This window comes from Castanea sativa, chromosome 1, assembly GCF_040712315.1.
Source record: "Castanea sativa cultivar Marrone di Chiusa Pesio chromosome 1, ASM4071231v1".
Classification (NCBI taxonomy): domain Eukaryota; kingdom Viridiplantae; phylum Streptophyta; class Magnoliopsida; order Fagales; family Fagaceae; genus Castanea; species Castanea sativa.
Window position 1 is genome coordinate 68,148,619 of NC_134013.1, and position 17,296 is coordinate 68,165,914.

Below are 17,296 nucleotides of genomic sequence, written 5' to 3' on the forward strand. Positions count from 1 at the left end.
GGTGATTACTGAGATTTTGCAAGTGTACGCCAGTGCCTCAGGACAATGCATAAATTTGGAGAAATCTTCAGTGTACTTCAGTAGTAATACATCGATAGAATGGAAGAACTGGATCAAAAACTCATTGGAAGTGAAGGAGGTTGATCGGTTTGAGACTTATTTGGGTCTACCCACGTTGGTTGGTCAAGCAAAATATCATTCATTTGCCTACCTAAAAGATAAGGTGTGGAAAAAGCTCCAAGGGTGGAAGGGTAAGATGTTATCGAAAGTTGGGAAAGAGGTGCTAATTAATTAAGGCAGTGGCTCAATCGATTCCCACATATTCCATGGGTGTATTTCAATTACCAAAGAACCTTTGTAATGAACTTGATGCAATGTATGCAAGGTTTTGGTGGGGGCAGGAAGTGGAGGAGAGGAAAATCCATTGGACAAGTTGGAGCAAACTAACTGAGGCCAAGAAGATGGGAGGATTGGGTTTTAGGACTTACGAACCTTCAATTTAGCCATGTTGGCAAAGCAAGGATGGAGGCTAATTCAGCAACAAGACTCATTAATGTATCAGCGCTTCAAAGCTAGATACTTCCCACGGTATCACTTTTTGGAAGCTACGGATGTACCAAACTGTTTATACGTGTGGAAGAGCATAATGGCAACAATGCCAATTTTAAAATTTGGTTGTTGCTAGAGGATACCGCTAAGTCACAGACAAGCCTTAGTTGCAATAATATGGTTATATACAAAACAATGGAGTATAATAAGTTAAACCGAGCTACCATGTTGCAAGACAACTCAAGAAAAATGAAGATGGGGCAGAAACATCAACGGATCCATTTGGGGTTCAGGTTTGGTCAAAATTATGGAAGCTTAATGTGCCTAACAAGATTAAGGTCTTCGGATGGAGGGCATGCCAAAACAACCTGCCTACCCGTGCAAACCTCATGAGAAGAAAGATCATTGATGATGGTGGTTGTATACTCTGCATAAGGGGGTCCGAAATAGAGGTTCACGCATTATGGGATTGTGTAGTTGCGAATGATGTTTGGGCAGGGAGTCTTGTGAGGTTACAGAAAAGCCATCAAGGCCAACAGGACTTGCTCCAATTATTTCATGAAATGTTTGCCCGTCTGACAACAGCTGAGTTTGAATTTTTCCTAGTGCAGGCTTGGCTAATATGGATCAAAGGAATGCAGTTGTACGTGGGGGAAAAGTTATGGACCTGAGGTGGCTAAACAAAAAGGTGTGGGATTATCTAAATGAGTTCCAACAATCCCAAGAACAGTTGGATATCCCAGTACAAACGGGCGTAGGCATAAGTACATGGTAGCCTCCTCTGGACCCAGTATTCAAGTTAAATTTCGATGCTGCAATTTTTTCAGACCTAAACTATTCAGGGGTTGGGGCAATAGTTCGTAATGGGAAGGGTGAGGTGATGGCTGCTATGTCTGCAAAAGGCTCTCCTGTATGTGACAGTGAAAAGGTAGAAATTCTAGCATGTAGAAAGGCGATGGAGTTCGCTATTGATGCAGGTTTTATAGACTTGGTCATTGAGGGGGATAACACAGGTGTCATGTATTCAATCTCATCACTAGGGGCTGATTAGTCTCGGCTTGGGCACATAATCCAAGACATCCAATGGCTTGCGAAAGGAATTAGATGGGTATGTTTCAGCCATGTTAAACATGGGGCTAACTCCGTGGCACATTCCTTAGCTAGATACGCCAAAAATGTAACAGAGGATATGTTTTGGGTGGAGGATACCCCCCACCAGCTATAGAGGCATTGTATTACGATTCCTTGAAGTTGAATGAATAATAAATGAGTTCATTTTCAAAAAAAAATTGATATAAAATAATTATTTGGAATACTTACTTTATTATTTTTTAGAAAAATTGGAACATGACAATTTTTACTCATATTAAATTATTTTGGCAACAATTAAAACAAAACTAGGTTAAGCAACTTTAATAACACATCCAATACCACTGCACACCCTTGGGTGTGATGATTACTCTATAAATATAAGTGTTTGTAGGTTGTGGGGGCAAATGTTAGGGTTAAAGTCTTTAAGAGTGAATTTCGTACACATATACACTTAGATTAGACTAGAGTAGATCTTTCTATCTTGTATGAAAAAATAAAATAAAATAACAAATTCAATCAATAATATATATATATATATATATATATATATATATGTGTGTGTGTGTGTGTGTGTGTGTGTGTGTTTGTGTGTGTGTGTGCGCGCGCATTGAATTTAGTTAAAATAGTTAAATATTAATTATTTCACTAAAGCAATATGCTTGTTTTGTTTTAAATTATAATAATCTCAACAATTTACATTTTCTAATTCCTTTTAATGGCACGTTACACACATTCGTGTGTGCACACTATATCCATGATATATTCACTACAAATTTTATGTGACAAATTATTATTAGTGGATAGAAAAATAATATCAGTGGTAGAACCAGATTAAAACTAATAAAAAGAATTTACCACTTAAGAATTATTCTAAATTGTTATGAAAATTTTTTAGACGTAGCATTACTCCACACATATATGAAATCAAGGTTGTAGTAGCCTAAATATCATCCCCACCCCCCCCCCCCCTTTTGTTAGGCAATGTGCTTTGTCATTAACAACTGTATTAATATTAATTATTGGTAGGTGGTCCACTAATTAGTTATGTGAAAATTAAGAAAAATATATCTCTATTTTTCTATAAGTGGTGCATTGATGATTTATTGCATTCTTGCTCAAATTTGTTTGCTTTGTAAAGCAATTTAAACAAAATCCAAAAAAAATAAAAAGATAAATCCAAATTTAATACATGTGGAAAAAAAAAGTTGACACGTAATTTAGTGAAAATAATTTTAATTATTGGTAGGTGGTCCACTAATTAGTGATATGAAAATTAAGAAATATATCTCTATTTTTCTATAAGTGGTGCATTGATGATTTATTGCATTCTTGCTCAAATTTGTTTGCTTTGTAAAGCAATTTAAACAAAATCCAATAAAATAAAAAGACAAATCCAAATTTAATACATGTGAAAAAAAAGAGTTGAGGCGTAATTTAGTGAAAATAATTTAGTCTTTATCAATTTAGTCAAGTAAATATAATGACATGTGAGTATTATAAATAGCTTATAAAAAAAAATTCTTACAAAATATTTAAAATAAATCTATAGTATAAACACACAGCGTGGGACATTGCTTGCATGGTGAATGTTAAGACTTAAGAGGTAATGAAATATTTTAATTATACTTTCAAAGAATTCACCATGTGTCACTAAAAGTGCGTTTGGATTGAGTTAAGGAGAGGGAGGGGGAGTAGATTAAAATTAGTTCAAAATTAACTTATTTTCAGTCAATTTTACTTTATTTTCTTGCACTCCTCCTCAATCCAAACGGGCCCGAAAGGAGTGAACTTGCTAATTTCCTCTTCCCCATGAGTGCATGACATGACAAACTCTAAGGCTTTAACTAACGAGGTATCTTGAAAATTTTAACTAATCTATAATTACAAATAAACAATAAATGATTTTACATTTATTTTATCAACAGTAATAATAATTAAGTATAAACAATTAGAAATAGTGGATGTTGACCAATATTTTACATGAGTATTTGGAGATTTTTTTAAAGAAATTATTTAATTAATGTAGATATTTTCAATTAAAATTATTTAGTTCCTGTGCTCAGCATCATTTATGAGGAATAAAGAAGATATTTCAGGCACTGTTGATCCTTTTACAAAGAAACTAAATAAATGTTAGTTTGATATGAGATTTTTGTAATTTTTTGAAATACGTATAGGTGAAAAAGTGTGTGAAAAAGTGTGTAATGTTGTTTAAAATTTAAAAATGTGAGTTTGAACTCTAAGATGAAATTTTTGTAATTTTTTTAAATATGTATAGGTGAAAAAGTGTATAAAAAATGTGTGAAAAAATTTGTAATATTGTTTAAAATTAAAAAAAAAAAGTGAGTTTGAACACTAATACTGAACAGCCCCTAAAAATCCTATTAGAAAAGGTGCGGTGTATTAGCCTAGAATGGTCATTGGGCCTCAGTGTGCTATTAAGGCCCATTAACGATGGAAGACGGCAAAATGCTTCTACAAGACCCTCCTATGGTGTGGGCTTTGATTTGACAGGCTATTCCACTGCCTATAGCCCAATATTGGTGCACATTATTCTTCGGCTGGTCACATTATAGAAAAATTCAGTCACAAAAACACGGCGAATCAAAAGGGAACATGCTTTCTTGAAACAAAGAACCATTGTATTTGATACATGGCGTCTAAGAAATAGAATTGATAATGGCAAATTATAATCCAAGAGAACAGCACCTAATGTATTCACAAGATCCAGAACTCGAAAATACAGAACTAAGCATGAAGATAGAAAACTAAAACAAACGGATTAAAGCCGGAGCTCCATCGCACAAAAATGATGCGGAAACTAAGAGGGTCAAAAGTATGAAATTCTAAGAGCAACCCTGCACATAGCTATCAGAATGTTTTAGGCTACACTTGCACCAGAGAGCTGGATCTGAGTTGGCTTTTGAGGCGCATCATCATTGCGTTTTGGAGTTGTCCTATAGTAGATTGCATATAGTATGAGTTGAGCTGCGCCAGAGACTGCACCAATGCCATTGCTGACCTGCAAGAATAATATGTATAAAAAGGGTCATGTTAAGTTCCTGCATGTATATGAACAATATATTATACAAGACTAACAAGATTGAGGAACAATGATAATAGATATCAACTATTTCAGACACCTAGTAGCAAGGCATATGATAATTAATAATGTTATGATTATCATTGCCATAATTCTTATTAAACCATAAAACTATGTAGCAGAAATTGAAATTACCAGCACGTAGATGTCAAACTTGATGAGGGCATAGGCAGTCCAGATGGAACCATTAAGGAAGTTAGTTAATGAAAGATAAAATGGCATGTACTCCACACTCTTGGTTGTGATGACTTGTTTCTGTCATAAGATATAAGAGAAAGATACACAAAATATTTGTCAATATATATTATATCAAACACTCAAAAAAACAAAATGTGGGTAATTAACTAGCTAGATAGACCAAGTATTAAAGGTATGGGATTGAAGAGAGGGACGTACCATGACTGTAAGTGGAGACACATACATAAGAGTGTTGAAAATATCACAGATGACTCCTACCAGCAGAGACCTTTTCTTGTAAGTATGTAACGTTGTCATGGTTATGATGATGATGATTGCCGCGAAAATCACTTCAACCGAAAGCCCAAGGAGTACCTTTTTCTGCAAGTAGAGGACTGCATTAACTAAAGCACCATTTAAACAATGTATTATCTTTATAAGATGATCGCAGAAACATTTTTTTTAGTTGAAGTAATGAGTTCAGGGACACTTCAATACTCTAATCATAAATTAAGTTAAACTATCATGTTCCCAATTTGGAATAGCTGTAAAAGAAACCACATTTTTTTTGAGCCTGTTATTTGGTAACAATTTGACCCACCACATTTAAATAACAAAATGATTACGTTGTGTATTGAGAACATATTTTAAAAACACCTACCAAACAAGTTTATTAAACTTCATTATTCTTGAATTTTTATTTAGACATAAGACCTGTAACATTTAAAAATTAAATAAATGCCCCGTGTCTCACATTCAACTAAATTACAAAGTGGGTAAAAAGAAATTGTGTCATACAAAGAGTTCCATGAAGTCAAAATCAGTAAAAGAACATAATGCAAGAAATAGTACGTACCCGTCCATTGTTCTGCTTCGCAGCATAGGTGTAGAATATGGCTAAATAGATCAGCTCAAGTCCCAGCCCAACACTATTGATGGTCACTACAAGAAGACTATCTGGGTGCACAAATGGCATGCCATAGAAGACCCAAAAAATGCAGTTCAGTACTGTTGCAATATATGGTATTGGCGAGAAATCCTCCACGGCCTTGTTCTTAATGATTCTATAAAATGTTGGCCTGGTACATACAATTAAATTTAGTCAAACTTACATTCTCAAAGTCATTAATGCAATTAAAACATTCATATGAAATATTCTTTTCTAGGAAAGTACAACTCATGATAAAGTATTATCCATTTTTTTTGGGTGCGGCTTTTATCCCATGTCTTGGACAGAAGATGCGCCTTTTCTTTTTCTTTTTTTGAAGGTAAGTTACACGTGTATTTGCATTATAAGCCTTAAACCCCCCATTTTTTAAAGCCTTATCTAGTATAAAGTAGTTATAATTACAAAATAATAATAATTGGTAATCAACACACTTACCTACTACCAATAATTAATTGGTGTTAGAGTCTGATAATAAAGAACAATAATAATAATTAGTAATTAACACATTTACCTACTACAAATAATTAATTAATAATTAATTGGTATTATAATTTGATAATAAAGAACAACCATAACCTCAATCTCTTAAAATATATTACACTTTTAATTACAGTTTTCTTTCTAAATGAATTTAAGCCAAACCAAACTTACAACTTTAGATAGAAAGAGAAACTCATTAAAGAGTAATTTTACAATGGAATTTTCACAAATTTCATTAACTTTCAATGTTATTTCCATGCTTCCTTTAAAGTTTTTTTTTTTTTCCTGAGAATCAATCAATAAAATCAAAACAAAAAAAATAGTAAAAAAAAAAGTTATTATTCTTTTTGAGGACACACGAATCTGATCATTACGAAAATATTAGCAATAATATTATTTAAATAAAAAAGAAAAAAAAAACACCATCGATTACAATCTCATGTAAAGCTAGTATGATTGTGACATCAAAGTGGGTCCCTCCACAAAATCCCCAAGGTGGGTCCGATCTCAAAAAAATGCAGCCGAAACGTGTGATTTAAAGGAATAATCAATTGCTCCTAAAGTAAGTAGCAAACACTAAACACACTTTTTATCCATCAACCACACAACTTTTATTATTTAATAATAATTAATATATAAAAATAAATTGGCAAAGAGAGAGAGAGAGAGAGAGAGAGACTTACACTGGGGAGAGGAACAGCCCGAAGGAGATCACGTTTCCTGCTCAACAGAGATTAACGAAAACAAACTTAGCCATCTAATTAATCATATTCAAAATCATCATCAAAACTATAAAATTAAGGAATTGAAAACCAAAAACTTTTGTTTAATAGTTAACGATCTCTCTTATTATCAATATATATATATATATATATATATATATATATATGCAAACACACACGCATTGTTTTCTCAGCATAAAAATTAAGAGCAATTATAGGGTTTTGGAGCACAGACCGATGATCCCAATCACATTCCTGATAGATTCAGCGCTCATCACCATCTTCGAATACACAGAGAAAGAAGAGAGAGAGAGAGAGAGAGAGAGTGTTTCAAGTTTGAGAGAAAGAGAGAAAGCTTTAGAGAGAGATAGAATAGTGTAGTAGTAGTAGGAGGTATGAGAAGCCTCTTTATATATACCAAAAAAGCGCACCAAACAAATAGTACACAGTTTGAGTTGGAGTAAAATTCGCTTACCAGATAAGAGTAAGACACTATCTCTCTCTTCCCCTTTTTTGATTTTTTTTTTTGTTTTTTTGTGTTTTTCGGGTTGTTTTTCCTTTTCTCACCAGAAATTTAATCTTATAAATCCCGTCACTCTATTTTATTTAAATAAGTTACATAACTTAAATACATATGGTACAGTGTCCTACTAAGATATACTTGCCTTGAATCTCGAAAAAAAAAAAAAAAAAAAGATAACATAGATTGGATAAGCTTTAAAAAAAATTGGAATTAAACATAATGGAAAAAAAATGAGATACTCTGGGTGGTTGGTATTTTGGGCAAATTTTCACTGATTCTATGTTGAACCGGTCCCCCAAGAATCTCTCTCTCTCTCTCTCTCTCAATTTGAAAAACAAGGTGCGGGGGCGTGAGTTGAGTAGAGTGCATGGGATTGGGACTTGGGAGGGTGGCAGAAAGTCGGCTATGTGTGCGTTTCGTTTTGATACGGTTTGTTACGTGGGGTTGTAAAATTGGTTTCGTCTTTCCCCTAATTCACGAAATCTACCCCTTGCTCTAGCTTTCTTCTTCTCTTCCTCTTGTACTAGACGTGGAAAACATATTCACTGCTCTGCTTCTTCAAGTAATCTATGAAATCAACAAATTCTGCCATCTACTTTTTTTTTTTTTTTTGAGTTTCGATATGTGGCGTCGGCTTTTGTAGTTTTTACTTTTTATTATTAATTCGAAATACCAATTAATTTTTTGTGTAGATAAAAATTGCATTTCAAATTTCTTACTAATTAAGTTAATTAGAACTTACAATTTTGTCATCTACTTAAATACATAATTTTGTCATTTTTTTTCTTAAAAAAAATTACCACCACTCTATAGGTACAAGTTCTTTGTGGGGTGGAGGGCAAGATAAAAATATAATCATATTAAATTAAATTAAGAATAAAGTTAAGTACAGTGACCCAATTAAATTTAATGAAATTGTTACATTAACCTATAATAGATAAAAACATAATCTTAATAAATTAAATTAAGGATGAAGTTAGGCATATAGCGACCCAATTAAACTTAATCAAACTGTTGTGCATTGACCTACAAATAGTTTGGATGGATTTTAATTTTGAATAATAAAATAAATTATGGATAAAGTTAGGCATAGTGACCCCATTAAATTGAATCAAATTGTTGTATTAACCGATAAATGGTTTTGATGGATTTTAATTTTGGAGAAGGTATAACACCCTTTTGTGTTTGTAGGGGCCAATAATGGCAAACTAAGATATGGTTTGGTTGAATTTGGAGGTTGGTGTCAAAGTTGTGTAGGACTTATTTTAGAAGTTATGATCATCCTGTTCAAGCTGTGATGTCTAATCTTCCTGGATTCTGTTAATTAATGGCAATTTAACTTTATTCCATAGCTTCTGCACTCTCTTTTTTTGCTGAATAAATAGCTTCTGTACTTGCCTCTTTTGCTAAGCAGTCTTTGGGCGATTGTACCTGAATAAAGAATAGGTCTAATTATTTTAGGCAGGAAATATTTATTATTTTCTGAAATTGTGGTGTAATTTCTTACGTAAATTAATAATACATTTTTGACAATTTAAAAAAAATATTAATGAGAAAACTCTTCATTATTTTAGTATGAATTTAATAAATAAAACTCTCTTTCGTATGAAAGGAAATTGCATTGCTCCTGGAGTGAATAGTTTCTCTAATTAATAAAACCCTACAGTTGAATTTAATTGTAAAATCAAAGTTTCAAAAATTAGAATATTGTATTTAAGTTTTGTAATTTTATTATCTCAAAAAAAAATTCGTCAATTGATAAGCTGATTGTTTCCTTTTTAGTTTTATCAATGTAATAAAAAAATAAAATATGAAGTTTTTACTACGTAATTAATCGTGAGTGTCATGGTGGGAGATTTTTATAGTAGCTCTCTACTGATTTGGTACTCACCATCAACACAAGCAGGTATTTTTAAATATTTTAGTACCTATGTTTCTTGAAACTATATATAGAAGTTGATAATACCATTCTGTTTGTTTCAATGAAAAACTTATGTGAAGATAATTTTTTGCATTTTTTTGTGTTTGGTATTATAAAAAAAATGGGCCAAAAGAAAACCATCTTTTAACTTCCTCTATTTAGCTTGACATGAGATAAATTTCTTTTCCATTAAAAATTTCTAGAAAAGAAAATAACTCTATCTCACGTGAAGTTAAATAATTTAAGAAAATAACTTTATCTTACACGAAACTAAATAAGAGAAGTTAGGTGATAGTTTTCTAACTCATTTTAAGGTTGCTCCTTGCTACCAAATATAGAAAAATGAGATGTAAAAAATAATTTTTGAAAAATTATTAATTTTCATAAAATGTTAATGTTGAAACAAACAAAGCATAAGTATCCACTTAAAATAAAGGGTTTTCATGGTAAATGTACCATAAAAGAAAATGTAAAATCTGTGGTGAAGTTAGGATTTAATTTTAAGGGGCAAAATTTGTACACATATAAATATACATACATACATATACATACACACACACATATACATAATTGCACTTGAAAACCTAATAATTTTTTTTATTCATCAGCAAAGTGAGTATAAAGTATTTAATTTTTTTAATAAATTTATTTGGCCAATGGTTATTTTTTGATATTTTAACAATAAGTTTCTCCGTATGAAAAGTTTCATAACCTTCACAACTGAAGTGATCTGTTGTAATTGGTGCATGACAAAAGTAGTTTCAGTTATAGGCTCACATGAGAGTAATGTTTCATTAATCACAACTTATAATAGGGTTGTAAACGGGCTGAGCCAAGACAAGTATTTAAAGGGTAAAATGCAAATTACACCCCTAAAGTTTGGGGTGATTAAATTTTACACTCTAAAATTTTAGAATTTGAATTTTACACCTTGACATTTGGGGGTGTTTGGATTTTACACCCTCACGTTTCAGAATTTGGATTTTAGCTCTTATATTTTAGGGGTGTTTGAATTTTACCTCCTAAAGTTTGGGGGGCGTTTTGGATTTTACGCACTAAAGTTTCATGATTTTGGAGTGCAAAATCTAAACACTCACAAATTTTAGGGGGTAAAATCCAAATTCTGAAACGTCAGGGTGTAAAATCCAAATACCCCAAAATTTAGGGGGTAAAATTCAAATTCTAAAATTTCAGAGTATAAAATCCAATTATCCCCAAACTTTAGGGGTACAATTTGCAATTTACCTATATTTAAAATTAAGACTTGTTCGTTTAATTTTATTTTGAGGACAAGCCAAGCTTGAGCTCATCACCAAACAAGATTCTATATTTAAAATTGATTAATTTTTTTTCAAACAAACTCGAGCTTGTTTATAAGCTACTTGATTAATTTATTTCTTTTTCCTATATATAGTAAAACTATAACTCAAATTTTTTACCACTTTACAAATATAAGAATTATTATCACAAATGGACTATTTATATTATCAATAAACTACAAATAATAATTTGATATTATGTGAACTTATTTACAAACTTATACAATTCAACTCAAATCTATATAAGTATATATTTAGACAAATATAACCAATTTGGTTCATTTATCATGCATAGAATATTTTGAAAGTAACTTTGTCCCAAAAATTTCATATTTTAATATCCATAACTCTATCAATAAACATCAACTTGAACAGATTAACATGTATTTATTAGTCCAGACGACCCTAATGTGACAGACTGCATACAAGTACAAAAATAATTGGGAAATTATTCTGGTTCTACTTTGGGGTGTCAATGTTTGACCTAACCCACAAAAACGACACGAACCTGACATAGGTTTTTATGGGTCAGGGTTGGATCTTAGCGGATTTAGGTCATAAACGGGTCAACCCAACACAATCAGAAATGTGTCATATAAGGGTTAACTCGTGTAACCCACAATAGATACGCCAATTTATTTGTGTCAACCCGAAATGACCAATTTAACACAACTCATATAACAAATAAATATTCATATTATTTTAGATTTGTCAAATACCTTTTATATCAACACTATATTATAAATTTAAAAAGAAAAGCAAGTAATTACAAAAACTTACAAAGGATATAATTGGAAATTGAAACTTTACAAACCCTAGATTTCTAAACTCTACAAACCCTAAATCTCTAAACCTTCTTATAATTGGTTTGCACTAGCGATTGACTGTTGGAGAGAAAGACAAATCTTATTTGTTTCATTAGTTATTATTACTCTTACACTATTATTATTCAGGTCTTGTAAAACTGTTGAGGCATAATCATATTTTGTAACTACTAATACTTATATATTTTCTTGGCATATAACTTGGACAAATGAAATTAGGTGAGCTTGTGGGAGATGTTATGAATTCGGACATCAATAAAGAATCTATGGATGATAATTGTAGTCATAGCCATGATTAGTCTACTATTGGCTTCAACTCTTTCAATATTGATACTTAGCATTAGGTGAGTTTTAAGGATATTATATTTTTGCTAAACTATGTTATTTTATTTTTGTTGAACTATGTTATTTTGATTTTGAGTTGAAGTGTATGCACTTCTTTAGGAGTGTAAAGAACTTATTTCTATATGAATGTTATATTTTTGTTGAACTATATTATTTTGAATGTAGGTTGAAGACTTGAAGTATATGCACTACTTTTAGGATGTAAAAAAAATTATTTCTAGGTGGATATTATATTTAATATTATGTAAATTAAAATGGGTTGTGTTACGTTTGTGCCAACCAAACACAACCTGTTTATTAAGTGTGTCAAGTGAGTTAGGTCAAGTCAAACTGCCTTATTAATAGGTCGGGTTAGGGTTGAAGGATCATGACACGATTATTAAATGGGTCGGGTTTGGGTTGAGCCATTTAATTAAATACCCCTATCTCGACACGACACGAACCTGACACACTAACTCGAATTGACACTCCTAGTTCTACTCACCCTAACAGGTCATTGTTTCTACACCATAAAATTAAGGAAATCAATCCTCGTGGATTCTAGTTAACTCAACTAGTAAAATCTCTTATGGTTAAATAAGAGATCTGATATTTAATTTTCGCCTACACCAAAAAGCTAATTGGTGTCTAGGTTTGATGATAAAGAGCTATTATCAAGAGTGAGTACCATAGGTTGAAATTCTCTATAAAAAAAAATCAATTCTGATAAATCATAATAAGTAACGTCACACACTGATATAAAATAAAAAAATAAAAATAAAGTCACACAAGTCCACAAATAAATGGTTCGCATTACCAAAAAGGAGAATTCCGTGCTAGGTTTTCACACACTTACTTTACTAAATTAGGTATAATTTAGAAATCACTGTAAAAAAAATTATAATTTGGAAAGGAAAAAAAAAAAAGTACATAGAACTCCCTAAATATCTCTAAAACATGAAAGCTTTTGAAATTCTAAATATAAAACCTAACCCTCTTTTGGTATTATTTCATGTATAAAGTATTAAAATTGCCCCTCATATCATATTTAGCTCATTAAATCAAAGAATTTTATGTGTGTATATTTTGGCTAGTTAGATATATTTCAACAATTTACTTTTGTGATAAAGTAAAAGGAGCAGCATACAGATCTAAATATAAGAAGAAATCTGCAAATAATTAAAAAGTCACAGACAAAATGTGTGAAGGATGAATGATTTAGATCAAGTCTTGTATTTGACACAATCTCCTTAAAGCAAATTTCACCCCTTACACAATCTGCGGTGCTTTGAGACCCATGGACGTTTGCCTCTTAGGATAAAATGATCTACAACACAAAGAAGAAGCAAACTAGATTCGTGCTCTGTGAAGTACTTTATATCTCTCTCTCTCTTTGACTCAAATGAATGCAAAAAATTATTTTCTCTGAGAGAGTTTTTTCCAAAAATCAGTTTTCATGAATGAAGGATTATGAATTTATATACATTAGTGAATAGACACACTGTTTAAAATAAAAATTGTTATGCACAAACTAACTAACTCAAAAAATAAAATAATAAAAATTATTATTTGAACAAGAGGGCCTAGTCCACATATGCCAAAGCCCAACCCAATGTCCAGCCCATGAGCATATAAACTCATATATTATCTCTTTCCTTTCCTATGTGGGACTCAAGATTTTTACCACTTTTAATAACATCTTCAAGTGAACATAGAAAACATCAATTTCCTTTTAATAACATCTTCAAGTGAACATAGAAAATATCAATTTCTTATTCATTCCATGCTATTTTTCCAACAATCCCCCACATAAATAGAAATTAATAAACACAATGCAAATGATGATGCAGACATAGAGAAAGTAGAAGAAAAGTTACTATATCAAGAGAAGTAGCTTGTGGCTTTGAACTTTCCTTTGTGAAGACTATCGAATATACTAGATAACCAGTGAACATGATGTCTTGAACTGTTCAGCCGTTTGTGTATACCAAGACAACAGAATTCACAAATTTCCTTTTCGAACATATTTCTTTCATATAGTTGTGTTCATTTCAGCCATGAACATATCTTGGTAAATTCATGAAGTACTTTAGAGAATTCAACCTTAAAAACTCTCATAAAAGCGGCCCACTTCACACTCATATAGGTGACTCTTATTAAGAGTATCCCACTATACCCCACTTGGTTTTCCAAGATATAAGAATCATTAAAATCAAAACTTACCCTGAACATTGCTTAAAGGCATCATTATTTCATCATTGGAATGGGTGGGAGATGTTATCTCTATAGTGATAAAACTAGTCTCCACAATTCGATTGTCCCTTTGAACCTATATCTTGGGATCTCCAGTCAACCAGATTGGGTTGCCATCCCAGAGACTTTTATGTCATAGGCTCTAACCCATTCCCCTCGATGAGCAGTTTACTTACTTTCTACTTATACTTTTGGTTAACGGATCCGTTATCTTCTCTTTCGACTTTATGAAGTCAATAGAAATAATTTCATTAAAGAGCAACTGTCTCACGATATTATGTCTTCGACGTATATGTCAAGACTTACTATTGTACATATAACTTTGTGCCCTATCTATAGCTGATTTGCTATCACAATGTATACAAATAGGAGGCACAGGTTTTATCCACATTAGCATATCCTCCAGGAAATGACGAAACCACTCTACTTCTTCTCTTGCTTTGTCTAATGCAATAAATTCTGATTCCATTGTGGATCTAGCAATGCATGTTTGTTTAGAAGACTTCCAAAATATTGCTACACCACCAAGTGTTTAGACATATCCACTCGTAGATTTGGTGTCTTTTGTGTCAAATATCCAATTAGCATCACTATATCTTCTAGTACAGCTGGATACCAAGTGTAGTGCAACTCATAGTTTAGGGTGTATTTCAAATACCTTAAAACCCTAACTAATGCTTTCCAGTAGTCTTCTCCTGGATTACTAGTGTATCTACCCAATTTGCTGATAGAATATGCTATGTCCGGTATAGTGCAGTTCATTATATACATAAGACTACCTATTATTCTCGAATACTCCAATTGAGATATTCCTTGCCCTTTAGTCTTAGTTAGATGTAAATTTACATCTATAGGTGTTCTCACTGAACTATCATCATATTTCTTGAATTTCTCAAGAACTTTCTTAAGATAATGTGATTAAGATAAGACAAATCTATCAGATTTTGTAAATCTTTCATGTCAAACTCACTGGTCAACATTCTCTTGGTAGCTTTAATGATATCATTATTACTACCTATAATGAGCATATCATCAACATAGAGACACACAATGACATAGCCATTGGAGTATCTTTAATATAAAAACATTTGTCACACTCATTGATTCTAAATCCATTTGACATCATTGCATTGTCAAATTTCTCATACCATTGCTTTGGAGCTTACTTTAATCTATAAAGAGATTTAACAAGCCTACATAGTTTCTTTTCTTGACTAGGGACAATGAACTCATTGGGTTGTTCCATATAAATCTCCTCATGTAATTCACCATTTAAGAATGTAGTTTTTACATTTATTTGATGTATCTCAAGGTTATGCAATGCTACAATAGCTATCAACATCTAAATGGATGTTATTCTTGTAACATGTGTATATGTATCAAAATAATCCACATCTTCCTTTTGTTTGTAACCCTTTACAACAAGTCTTGTCTTGTACTTTTCAATAGATCCATCAGCTTTCAGTTTCCTCTTAAATATCTATTTATATCCTAGAGGTTTACAACCTGGTGGAAATAATAGCTTTCCCCCACAAGTTCTATGGTAATCAAGAACTTATTGCATTCATTGAGTTATTTCTCAACTTCATTCTTATAATGAATGAATATCTCTAATGCCTCATCTTTGCTTAATAAGCACTCATAATAGACTCTTGTACATTCCAAATTTTAGACAACTCAAGTATGTCAATTAAGGCATGTAACATATATTTCATCCAAAAAAATATTACAAAACATATATTGGGATTAAACACATTAATATCTAATCAAGTTCACACATGCTCAAAATATATTTACATGTATACAATTAAATAAGACTATATGTGCTCAAATACAACAATTATGTATCATTCTTATTAATACCCAAAAAAATGTGTTCCTTATAATGAATAATATCTTTGGCGTTGGGCTTCAAACTTAGCCATTATGAAACCCGATCATTATAATCTCACCAATGTGCAATTTGTCTCATTATTTTTAAAATTTGACACAACCAAATATTGTGCTTATATCCCCACTTTTGAAATTGTAAATAATAGCTCTCATAATGCTATTTTGATTAACAATTAAAGGGCCCCATGATAAAAAGCTAACCAATGACTAAGACGGAAGTCACACCCAAAAATAATAGCTCATCTAGCCCATGCACCATTGCGCATAAAAGACCAAGGACACATGATTGACATTCAAAGCATAGTTAGTTACTATAAACTATAAACCGGTCAAACATCATATATATCACTAAGGAGTGATTTTATTCACATAATGAATTATTAGATTTACACAAATCCAAATAATTCTCATAGGAATTATTAAACATGAAAATACCAAGTTTGAGGACATTTTTAATGATGCTTGACTTGCACAATTTAACTGCAAGAATTACATATATCAAATGGCCAAAGATCAAACAGATTGAAACTGCTTCTTCATGAAAGTGATATACCAAATGCTTCTACAAACATTAATATCCTTTCCCCACGGGAAGTTCTAAACATCTCTATGAAGTTCACAGACCAAAGATAAATGGCATGCATGGTCTTCCACTAATTCAATCCTAGCTCATTGTTAATTAAGCATAACAAGCCAAACAAGGGATAAGAGATTACAGATAAACGTGAAAGGTTAGAAACAAAGCAAACATCAATTATACAGTCTACACACATGACTCTACACCATGCCCAGCCAATTAAAAATCCAAAGAGAAAAATATCCTAATATTATATAATATAATTAAAGAAGATGGTAGATATTGAATAGTCAAAACCTCCCACTGTCCTACACAAATCAACTTTATCAAAAAAGCTTAGAAAATATCTAAGACACTAATCCAATGATTCTATACAAATATCTAAATTCAACCCATGGACAACAAAAATCCACAAATAGTATCAAAAGCCAAACCGACACCAAAATGTAATAAAAGACAGAGACCATTAACTTTATAATAGATCAAAGTAGATATTGCGCGGCAAACCCACAAAATCAAAACCCAGTTTTTTCAAGATTTGCCCAGGAGTATAAAATTGCCAATAACGATTTTCAACAAACTTGAAATTC

At 31.7% G+C, this 17,296-nt stretch overlaps 1 protein-coding gene across 1 annotated transcript; it reads right to left on the minus strand.

Annotated features, from left to right (window-relative positions):
* Positions 1 to 4,243: 4,243 nt before the first annotated feature.
* On the minus strand, positions 4,244 to 7,438 carry LOC142621990 (bidirectional sugar transporter SWEET7b-like). Its single transcript, XM_075795392.1, has 6 exons — positions 7,308 to 7,438; positions 7,034 to 7,070; positions 5,778 to 6,000; positions 5,141 to 5,302; positions 4,880 to 4,999; positions 4,244 to 4,663 (listed from the first exon to the last, which is right to left on the minus strand). Exons 1-6 carry the CDS (start codon positions 7,351 to 7,353, stop codon positions 4,523 to 4,525), a joined length of 729 nt encoding a protein of 242 aa, XP_075651507.1. The 5' UTR covers positions 7,354 to 7,438; the 3' UTR covers positions 4,244 to 4,522.
* Between the last annotated feature and the right edge of the window lie 9,858 nt (positions 7,439 to 17,296).